This window comes from Eleginops maclovinus, chromosome 16 (assembly GCF_036324505.1).
Source record: "Eleginops maclovinus isolate JMC-PN-2008 ecotype Puerto Natales chromosome 16, JC_Emac_rtc_rv5, whole genome shotgun sequence".
Lineage (NCBI taxonomy): Eukaryota > Metazoa > Chordata > Actinopteri > Perciformes > Eleginopidae > Eleginops > Eleginops maclovinus.
In genome coordinates this window covers 21,190,648-21,203,763 of record NC_086364.1, presented here as the reverse complement: position 1 = coordinate 21,203,763, position 13,116 = coordinate 21,190,648, and the positions used below count along the sequence as shown (strand labels likewise).

General features: G+C 37.1%; 1 protein-coding gene across 1 annotated transcript in view; it reads right to left on the bottom strand.

Annotated features, from left to right (window-relative positions):
- grin2ba (glutamate receptor, ionotropic, N-methyl D-aspartate 2B, genome duplicate a) overlaps positions 1 to 13,116 on the bottom strand; it is a 146,742-nt gene that overhangs the window by 31,345 nt on the left and 102,281 nt on the right. Inside the window, exon 7 of the mRNA XM_063904850.1 lies at positions 544 to 658. Within this exon, the coding sequence (XP_063760920.1) occupies positions 544 to 658 (115 nt within the window). The remainder of the gene's footprint in view (positions 1 to 543; positions 659 to 13,116) is intronic.

Here is a 13,116-nt window from a genome sequence, read left to right as displayed (position 1 = left end):
GTCCACAACATCATAAACTAATAAACTAAACTAAATTAAAAGTAAGCTGGCAATGGGAAAAAAACATGATAACAAAAACCAAGATGACGACAGACTAAAACAAGATGTGGATACCTAACTTGAGGCTTCAAAACCAAGGTGCATAAAACAGCAGGTGACACCACGCCTACGTCTTATATGCAGTGTATAATAAACTTCTCTGTGTGCAGCAAACTGAAGGATACTTATGCAAAAAAAGCTCTATAAATTATGAGTGGTATGTTACAGCTTTCCCCAAACTTTTAAAAATGAACACACAAGCATTTTTTACTACATCACCGCTCTGGAGCTGCAGAGCGTTGCTCAAAGGCACCTTCACCCAGTAGATATCATCTAATCAGAGTAGTGCCTGTAAAGCTTTGGGCTTAAAATGCTTAAAAAGTGAAAATGGGACGATGGGAGATTCAGACAGACGGACAGATACTCGAGCGTCAATCGGGAACTGTACTTACAGGAGACAGCTGAACATGAACACACACACACACACACACACACACTGCTCACCCTCTCCCACTGCCTCTCCTTGTTGAGCAGAATTATGACCAGCTTGGGGTGCATCTGGTATCCGTCCTCGCTGAACGACAGATTACGCCCCTCGAACGTCACATTCATCAGGTACCTGCAGAGGGAAACATCGGGGAGAAAGAGACTCATTCAGACACGTTTCACTTCCTGGAAAAACATATGCCACTCTCCAATAATTTATCTAAGATTCAAAGGTTGTATTGTCATATGCACAGTAGTAATGACCATGAGTCCCACAAAATTACTCTTGTGTCATGCAAACAGAAGAGTATATCCATAGCATGACTCAGTTTACCAAACATTACAGTTTCATGGTACCACAAATCCTCTGATAAGCGTCCCAGACAAACCCACTGACACTACACACACACGCATCATCTGCCAGGAAACAGCTTTCGGCCAATGTCTGTGCCGGCTTTTCATAAATAGATGAATATACATTAGTCATCGGCTGCTCTTCAGCTAAACTGCAGAGGTGGTTTTAAGATCAGAACGAGGAGAATTATCTTTCCAAACATCCACAGATTCGACTCTCATATCTGTTCATTAGCTATGATGCTAAAGCTAGCTGCTGTTAGCTTAGCACACTGCCTTTAAACACAAGAAACAGACAGCCTGGCTTCAACTGTGAGAAGATCAACCACTAAAGTTTACAAACTTACACAGTCTACCCTTTTTGTTTAAAAGTGTTAAAGTGTTTGACTTATTTTTAGTTGGACTCGTGGTGAAATATTTGTTAGCAGTTAGCAACTAGCTTAGCTACGAGGAAGAAACACTTAATAACTCCTCGTTGTTTCTACAGTTTTTCTTTGTTTGATTAGATAAACAAAACATTTGATGCTATTGGTTAAGCTTTAGATGTTCTGCTTTGGGAATTTTGTTACCATTAAAAAAGAAATCCTTGCTAACTGCTTTTCCCCATGTTTATGCTAAGCTAAGCTAACCATGCTACAAAACACGATCATAGGGACACTCGGTTTTCTTTTTCTTACCCTAAAAAGATCTACATTTGGAGCGTTAACTGTTGAATATCATTATAATCAAAGTACAGTAATTATAAAGGAATGTTTTTTTACTGAGATTTGAAGTTTAATATGATCTAGATCAGACATTTATTCTGTACCAACTGTGAAATTGTGTGAAAGCTAGACTCGCTGCTCTGACGTTCTCCTGTCTTTCTGTTTCATATCAGTGAAACAAACCCTGTGGACTCTACCTGCTTGTGATAAATGTGGCACCTTGAAACAGACATTAAGTGGATTTTGTAAAACTACATATAAACCCATTTCTGCAGTAACACTGAAATCATCTTTCTCGTGATGATCACATCTTTATTCTTTAAGATAAAAACAAATCCAGTTTACAAATAAAGTCCATCTCTAGAAGCTGGAGTTCACCTACAGTAAATATTGAATTTAAAAATGATATGGTATTTGAATTGGTCCAAACAGGTATCTTTACAAAAATACCAGTTTAACCCTTCACAACATGTATGAACATGATTTTTATGTACATGTATTTTTAACATCTGGCTGGATACCTGAAGACTGGATAAAACAACCATCAAAATGACAGAAAGAAAAGCTTTGCAACACACCAAAGATAAATTCACAAATTTGTGTCCCATTGACAAATCCCAAAGCGAGTTCTAGAGAGGGCGTTAAAATAATAATACCATGGCAGCTTCTCAGAATAGTGTGTGTGTCTGTGTGTGTGTGTGGCTCTGTGTATGTGCTCCATTTGTGTGTGTGTGTGTGTGTGCGTGTGTGTGCGTGCGTGCGTGTGTGTGGCTCTGTGTATGTGCTCCATTTTTGTGTGTGTGTGTGTTTGGCTCTGTGTGTGTGCTCCATTTCTGTGTGTGTGTGTGTGTGTGTGTGTGTGTGTGTGTGTGTGTGTGTGTGCGTGCGTGCGTGTGTGTGGCTCTGTGTATGTGCTCCATTTTCGTGCGTGCTCCATTTCTGTGTGTGTGTGTGTGTGGCGGAGAAAGACAAAGCGACAACATTGTTTCTGTCAGGTAAAATCATTTTACCTCTCTTCAACTAAACAAAGCACACACACACACACACACACACACACACACACACACACACACACACACACACACACACACACACACACACACACACACACACACACACACACACACACACACACACACACACACACACACACACACACACACACACACACACACACACACACAGAAATGGAGCACACACACACACAGTAACCTATTGCAGTGATTATGGTGAAAGTGCGTGGGAGTGTGTGTATATGAGGATAGGAATGTTTATGTCAGGTGAACTCAAATCACTTCACTGTCATCCACACACACACACACACACACACACACACACACACACACACACACACACACACACACACACACACACACACACACACACACACACACACACACACACACACACACACACACACACACACACACACACACACACCTCTTCCCTCCCTCTGACTGTTTCCATGGAAACACTCTGCCTCTTCATAACCCTGCACACCACACACACACACATACACACATACATATATATATATATGTATGTGTGTGTGTATGTGTGTGTGTGTGTGTGTGTGTGTATGTGTGTATGGAGATGAATATATAAATAATAATAAAAGAAGTGTCTAAAGACCGGGCGATGTAAAAGAACACAGCATGTCCAGCAGAATCCTTTAGTGTTGAGCAGATCCTCTTAGTGATCAGAGCATTTTAATGTATAAATCATGAAGCACGAGGATCAATCCCTCCAATATCATGAATCACAAAAGCAGTCAAAATAATGGCAAATAGTTTTTCGTGCAGCCCGAATCATTACGTTTTGCCTTTAACCCCGTCTGCCATTTCAGCTTGAAGGAAGCGTCAAATAATATATGAGGATCTAAGTTGAATTAAAACACGTTGTGGGTTTTAGTTTATCTAATCTAAATTGTTTTTAAATACGGGAAAGAATGATGAGAGCAAATCTCATACCACAAATTGTGATTTCAGTGATTACTGTAACGCCACGTTCCTGATTCTACTTCCTGTATTAACCATTGATATTTCCAACAGGCTGTGTGGAGCGGCGTCTCCCGCAGCCCGGTGTGTCCGGCTGACCGTCCTGTAGAGCGCTGGCACTGATACAAAGTGCACAGAATCTGCTGCATAAATCATGAGCCATTTGCAAAATGACATGACGCTGCACCGCCCCCCCCCCCCCCCCCCCCACCCTTTAATCTTTACTTAGCGAGCCATTGTTACCTACAACAATGCGAGGCCCAATGTGTGTGTGTTCCTTTATCCTGCACACGTTGTAACGGAGCGAAACACAAGCATATGTGTGTTGCCATGGCATCCACAACCACTGTGACATCCAAACCAATCTGCTGGGTTGCTATGGAGACGGTAATCTCGCAGAGGGTGGGAGAGGAGGGAGAGAGAGAGAGAGAGAGAAGAGAGAGGAGGTAGGGGATGATGGCATGTTACTACTACACTGCAACGTTTTCTATTCTGTGTTTACAGGAAGATGTTCAGCTCTCTGTCCCCTCCTCTGAGCTTCCTGCACCGACACAAATTCAACCTCTCCTGGGACATGTCTCCATGCTCTAATGTTCAAAAAGCTCTTTATGTTCCTCATACTGCCTGTGCTGCAGCCCTCTGTCTGAAACCAGAGCCCAGGCTGCTCTGATTGGTTAGCTGGCCGGCTCTGTTGTGATTGGTCAACCGCTTAGAGATGTCCCGCCCCTTATCCTTTAACGTACAATATGTGAGAGTGACAGCCAATAGAAGCGTGATTGTTACATAGTGATGTCACCTGAAGTTACCAAAAGAGTCCATTAGCGGCGTTTCAAGCAGGGGAGGGAGCGTTGGAGAGAAACTCCCTCTTAAGGGGACACTTTAGCCTTTGCGGACCATTTACATGCACTGAAACCTATATAACACAAGTGAAAGCCTCCAAAAAAGGGGCCTCTTTAATGTATTAGTGTTAGTTTAATTGTCTCTCTTTTTCTTAGGTATGCCTTATAACCATTTAGGTTTTTAAAATGCAAAACAATTTTTAAAACAAGCGCAAAAGATCAGTGGTTAAAGCTTTTCAAATCTTCAGTTTTGTCTTACTTTTCTCTGATAGTAAACAACAACTACTGGAGGTTTTGACTATGGTCAGATTGATTGACTTACTTGAATTACTACCTAGCACTTGCGCTAAAGATATACAGCATATTTGATTTAGGCGAGAACTATCCCTTCAAACAGTGAGGGTTTGCTCAGCATTTATTTTTATAGCTTTAAACATTTATAGCTCTTTCAGAGGGGTAAACACAGTACATCCACATCTGGAATCGGCCCAGTCAGTCCTCTGATGCGCCACAGAGAAAAACTGAAGACAGATTTCCTGCCTTCCTTTCCATGCCAGAGACACAAATAAACATGTAAACAGAAATCTGCAGCCCTCCCCCCCCCCCCCAGCTGTCTCTACTGTATGTGTCATGAGACGGCATTAAGTAATGAGAGCGCTAAGAATGCTATGCACACATCCACCCACACACTTTTTAAAACCCCTCTTACATGTCAGTTTCCAGCGCATACAATCTGACTGTACTGAGCAGCAAGTGAATTTAAATTCAAACAGCGGCAGCAGCAGTAGCAGCTGCCTCACCTGGAGAAGGAGAGCGACTGAAACTGACCCGACTTCTCTTATTTCTCCTCCAAAACACTCTGAACCTTGCACATCTCTCTGTGTATTCAGCACAGTTCTGCACAATGCTCCCGCTTCAAATACAAGATAAGATATTATTGGATAAGATATGATCGGATAGGATACATAACAAATTGATACGATTTGTAATGATACAATGTGACACCATACAACACATCATACTACAACTACGATATGTTACGACTACAATATATTACAACTACGATATGTTACAACTACAATATATTACAACTACGATATGTTACAACTACAATATATTAAAACTACGATATGTTACAACTACAATATATTACGACTACGATATGTTACAACTACGATATGTTACGACTACGATATGTTACAACTACAATATGTTACGACTACGATATGTTACAACTACGATATGTTACGACTACGATACGTTACGACTACGATATGTTACAACTACAATATGTTACGACTACGATATGTTACGACTACGATATGTTACGACTACGATATGTTACAACTACAATATGTTACAACCTACGATATGTTACAACTACAATATGTTACAACTCAATATATTACAACTACAATATGTTAAACTACGATATGGTACAAACTACAAATATTACAAACTACAATATGTTACAACTACAATATGTTACAACTACAATATATTACAAATACAATATGTTTACAAACTTACAAATGTTTACAACTACATATATTACAATCTACAATATGTTATACAAAACGATAGGTTACAACTACAAAATATTCAAACCTACAATATGTTACAAACTACAATATGTTACAACTACCAATATAATTACAACTACAAATATGTTACAACTACGATATGTTACAACTACGATATGTTACGACTACGATATGTTACAACTACGATATGTTACAACTACGATATGTTACAACTACGATATGTTACAACTACGATATGTTACAACTACGATATGTTACAACTACGATATGTTACAACTACGATATGTTACAACTACGATATGTTACAACTACAATATGTTACAACTACGATATGTTACAACTACGATATGTTACAACTACGATATGTTACGACTACGATATGTTACAACTACGATATGTTACAACTACGATATGTTACGACTACAATATGTTACGACTACAATATGTTACAACTACGATATGTTACGACTACAATATGTTACAACTACAATATGTTACGACTACAATATGTTACGACTACGATATGTTACGACTACGATATGTTACAACTACGATATGTTACGACTACGATATGTTACGACTACGATATGTTACGACTACGATATGTTACAACTACGATATGTTACACTACGATATGTTACGACTACGATATGTTACGACTACAATATGTTACGACTACGATATGTTACACTACGAATATGTTACAACTACGATATGTTACGACTACGATATGTTACGACTACGATATGTTACAACTACGATATGTTACGACTACGAATATGTTACAACTACAATATGTTACAACTACAATATGTTACTACTACAATATGTTACGACTACGATATGTTACGACTACGATATGTTACAGACTACGATATGTTACGACTACGATATGTTACGACTACGATATGTTACAACTACAATATGTTACGACTACGATATGTTACGACTACGATATGTTACAACTACAATATGTTACAACTACAATATGTTACGACTACAATATGTTACAACTACGATATGTTACGACTACGATATGTTACAACTACAATATGTTACGACTACAATATGTTACGACTACGAATATGTTACAACTACAATATGTTACAACTACGATATGTTACAACTACGATATGTTACAACTACAATATGTTACAACTACAATATGTTACAACTACAATATGTTACAACTACGATATGTTACGACTACGATATGTTACAACTACATATGTTACAACTACGATATGTTACAACTACAATATGTTACAACTACAATATGTTACAACTACGATATGTTACAACTACGATATGTTACAACTACGATATGTTACAACTACAATATGTTACAACTACGATATGTTACAACTACGATATGTTACAACTACGATATGTTACAACTACGATATGTTACAACTACGATATGTTACAACTACGATATGTTACAACTACGATATGTTACGACTACGATATGTTACAACTACAATATGTTACAACTACGATATGTTACAACTACAATATGTTACAACTACAATATGTTACAACTACGATATGTTACAACTACGATATGTTACGACTACGATATGTTACGACTACGATATGTTACAACTACAATATGTTACGACTACGATATGTTACGACTACGATATGTTACGACTACGATATGTTACAACTACGATATGTTACGACTACGATATGTTACAACTACGATATGTTACGACTACGATATGTTACAACTACGATATGTTACAACTACGATATGTTACAACTACGATATGTTACGACTACGATATGTTACAACTACGATATGTTACGACTACGATATGTTACGACTACGATATGTTACAACTACGATATGTTACGACTACGATATGTTACAACTACGATATGTTACAACTACGATATGTTACACTACGATATGTTACAACTACGATATGTTACAACTACGATATGTTACAACTACGATATGTTACAACTACGATATGTTACAACTACGATATGTTACACTACGATATGTTACAACTACGATATGTTACAACTACGATATGTTACAACTACGATATGTTACAACTACGATATGTTACGACTACGATATGTTACAACTACGATATGTTACGACTACGATATGTTACGACTACGATATGTTAAACTACGATATGTTACGACTATATGTTACGACTACGATATGTTACAACTACGATATGTTACGACTACGATATGTTACGACTACGATATGTACGACTACATATGTTACAACTACGATATGTTACAACTACGATATGTTACAACTACGATATGTTACAACTACGATATGTTACAACTACGATATGTTACGACTTACGATATGTTACGACTACGATATGTTACGACTACAGATATGTTACAACTACGATATGTTACTACTACGATATGTTACGACTACGATATGTTACGACTACGATATGTTACAACTACGATATGTTACAACTACGATATTTACAACTACATATATTACAACTACGATATGTTACAACTACAATATGTTACAACTACGATATGTTACAACTACAATATGTTACAACTACGATATGTTACAACTACGATATGTTACAACTACGATATGTTACAACTACGATATGTTACAACTACAATATGTTACAACTACGATATGTTACAACTACGATATGTTACAACTACGATATGTTACAACTACGATATGTTACAACTACAATATGTTACAGACTACGATATGTTACAACTACAATATGTTACAACTACAATATGTTACAACTACGATATGTTACAACTACAATATGTTACAGACTACGATATGTTACAACTACGATATGTTACAACTACAATATGTTACAACTACGATATGTTACAACTACGATATGTTACAACTACGATATGTTACAACTACGATATGTTACAACTACAATATGTTACAACTACGATATGTTACAACTACGATATGTTACAACTACGATATGTTACAACTACGATATGTTACAACTACAATATGTTACAACTACGATATGTTACAACTACGATATGTTACAACTACGAATATGTTACGACTACGATATGTTACAACTACGATATGTTACAACTACGATATGTTACAACTACATATGTTACAACTACGATATGTTACAACTACAATATGTTACAACTACGATATGTTACAACTACGATATGTTACAACTACAATATGTTACGACTACGATATGTTACAACTACAATATGTTACAACTACGATATGTTACAACTACGATATGTTACAACTACAATATATTACAACTACAATATGTTACAACTACATATGTTACAACTACGATATGTTACAACTACAATATGTTACAACTACAATATATTACAACTACAATATGTTACAACTACGATATGTTACAACTACGATATGTTACAACTACATATGTTACAACTACGATATGTTACAACTACGATATGTTACGACTACGATATGTTACAACTACAATATGTTACAACTACGATATGTTACGACTACGATATGTTACGACTACAATATGTTACAACTACGATATGTTACAACTACGATATGTTACAACTACGATATGTTACAACTACGATATGTTACAACTACGATGACTACGTATGTTACGACTACAATATGTTACAAACAGCAATATTACGACTACGATAAGTTACGACTACGAATATGTTACAACTACGATATGTTACGACTACAATATGTTACAACTACAATATGTTACGACTACGATACTTTTACGACTACGATATGTCGTACAATATATTACAACTACAATAGTTACGCCCCAACAATATGTTACGACTACGATATGTACGACTACAATTATACGACTTACGATATAGTACAACTACAATATGTTACGACTACGATATGTTACAACTACCAATATGTATACAACTACGATATGTTACAACTACGATATGTTACAACTACGATATGTTACAACTACGAATATGTTACAACTAACAATATGTTAACAACTACAATATGTTACAACAACGATATGTTACCAACTACAATATGTTCAACTACAATATGTTAACAACTACGATATGTTACGAACTACAATATGTTACAACTACAATATGTTACAACTACAATATGTTACAACTACAATATGTTACACTACGATATGTTACAACGACTATGTACGACACCAATATGTTACAACTACAATATGTTACAACTACAATATATTACAACTACGATATGTTACGACTACGATATGTTACAACTACGATATGTTACAACTACGATATGTTACAAACTACAATATATTACAACTACAATATGTTACAACTACAATATATTACAACTACGATATGTTACGACTACGATATGTTACAACTACGATATGTTACAACTACGATATGTTACGACTACAATATGTTACAACTACGATACAATATGTTACTACAATTCGATTGGATTCAATATGAAAAACATTGCAAAATTATTTTTAAATAATTCATAACTTTAATATTCATGGCTGCCAATTCATTTTTCTTTAAAATTGGTATGTTGATTATTACTTTAAGTTTTTGGCTAGTTTAATATACATATAAATATCCTATTTTATAAGATCTTGTTTTATACGCAACAATTAAAATGTGTGAAGTTATTAAATGTGACAAGAGAATCAGCACTAAATCTACTAAGTTACATCTGGCCACACACACACACACACACACACACACACACACACACACACACACACACACACACACACACACACACACACACACACACACACACACACACACACACACACACACACACACACACACACACACACACACACACACACACACACACACACACACACACACACACACACACACACAGATACGGTTTAGCGCATGTTCAGCTGTGAATAATGGAGGAGTTGTGTGAAATATTGATAAGTCAGTTTTAATAAATTAACCCTGACATGAATTAGTCATGAATTACACTCCTTAGCAATTACTGCTGTTCAATGTCCTTATTGCTTTTTTGCAGAGGAGAAAATCTATATGGAGAATGATAGCATGCCCCATATTGCAGAGAGAGAAAATGTAAGCAGTGTGAATCCGATCTGAGGTGTGAATCTGTTGCATGTACAGTGGGGCAAAAAAGTATTGAGTCAGCCACCAATTGTGCAAGTTCTCCCATTTAAAAAGATGAGAGAGGCCTGTAATTTTTATCATAGGTACACATCAACTATGAGAGACAAAATGAGAAAAAAAATCCAGGAAATCACATTGTAGGATTTTTAATGAATTAATTGGTAAATTCCTCGGTAAAATAAGTATTTGGTCACCTACAAACAAGCAAGATTTCTGGCTCTCACAGACCTGTAACTTCTTCTTTAAGAGGCCCCTCTGTCTTCCACTCGTTACCTGTATTAATGGCACCTTTTTGAACTCCTTATCAGTATAAAAGACACCTGTCCACAACCTCAAACAGTCATACTCCAAACTCCACTATGGCCAAGACCAAAGAGCTGTCAAAGGAGACCAGAGACAACATTGTAGACCTGCACCAGGCTGGGAAAACTGAACCTGCAATAGGTAAGCAGCTTGGTGTGAAGAAATCAACTGTGGGAGCAATTATTAGAAAATGGAAGACATACAAGACCACTGCTAATCTCCCTCGATCGGGGGCTCCACGCAAGATCTCACCCCGTGGGGTCAAAATGATCACAAGAACGGTGAGCAAAAATCCCAGAACCACACGGGGGGACCTAGTGAATGACCTGCAGAGAGCTGGGACCAAAGTAACAGAAGCTACCATCAGTAACACACTACGCCGCCAGGGACTTAAATCCTGCAGCTCCAGACGTGTCCCCCTGCTTAAGCCAGTACATGTCCAGGCCCGTCCCCAAAACATCACTGTTTAGAGGAGATCTGCATGGAGGATTGGGCCAAAATACCAGCAACTGTGTGTGAAAACCTTGTGAAGACTTACAGAAAACGTTTGACCTCTGTCATTGCCAACAAAGGGTATATAACAAAGTATTGAGATGAACTTTTGTTATTGACCAAATACTTATTTTCCACAATAATTTGAAAATAAATTCTTTAAAAATCAGACAGTGTGATTTCCTGGATTGTTTTTCTCATTTTGTCTCTCGTAGTTGTGGTATACCTATGATAAAAATTACAGGCCTCTCTCGTCTTTTTAAATGGGAGAACTTGCACAATTGGTGGCTGACTAAATACTTTTTTGCCCTGTACGTGTGTTTGCACACGACTGCATCTACAGTTCTCCGTGTGTGTTCAGACGAGGGAAGTGAATGTGCAAACAGTGCAATAAGTTGTGTTAACGGAAGAGAGTGTGAACAGAAAAGAAAACCTGGTTTATTTTTGTCAAATGATAGACAGCACTTAAAGGGGACATGTTATGCTCACTTCCAGGTTCATATTTGGATTTTGTGTCTCTCCTGGGACATGTCTCCGTGCTTTAATGTTCAAAAAGCTCTTTATTTTTATCAGACTGCCTGTGATGCAGCACCTCTGTTCACCTTCTGTCTGAAACCAGAGCACAGTCTGCTCTGATTGGTTAATGCAGATTAATTCCATACATAAATATGGTCCTCAGCAGTAAGGTTATTGCATCTTTTGACTTTTTTTTCAGTTTTTTGTAGTACTTAGTAAAACACTTTATAAAATTATAGTAAAATAATAAAAAATAACAATAATAATGTTTATTTTATATTTATATATTTATATGTCATTATTATTTCATGTCACACATATATATTTTTTAGTATTGTTTTATGTATTAATATTATTCATTATATTTTACTTTTTAAATGTTATTATTTTATCTTATTGTTTTTTTGTATTATTATTACTGATTGCACTCAGTTATCAGCAGTGTCCAGCAGTGGCTCAGTCAGTCCAGCAGTGGCTCAGTCAGTAGGGGCTTGGACTGGGATCGTAGGGTCGCCGGTTCAAGTCCCCGAACAGACTTGGAAAGTGGACTGCTACTTGGAGAGGTCCCAGTTCACCTCCTAGGCCCTGCTGTGGTGCCCTTGAGCAAGGCACCGGACACCTCCAATCCCCCCTCCCCATTGCTCCGCGGGCGCTGCACGATAGCTGCCCACTGCTCCTAGTACTAGGATGGGTTAAATGCAGAGGACCAATTTCACTGTGTGTGCTC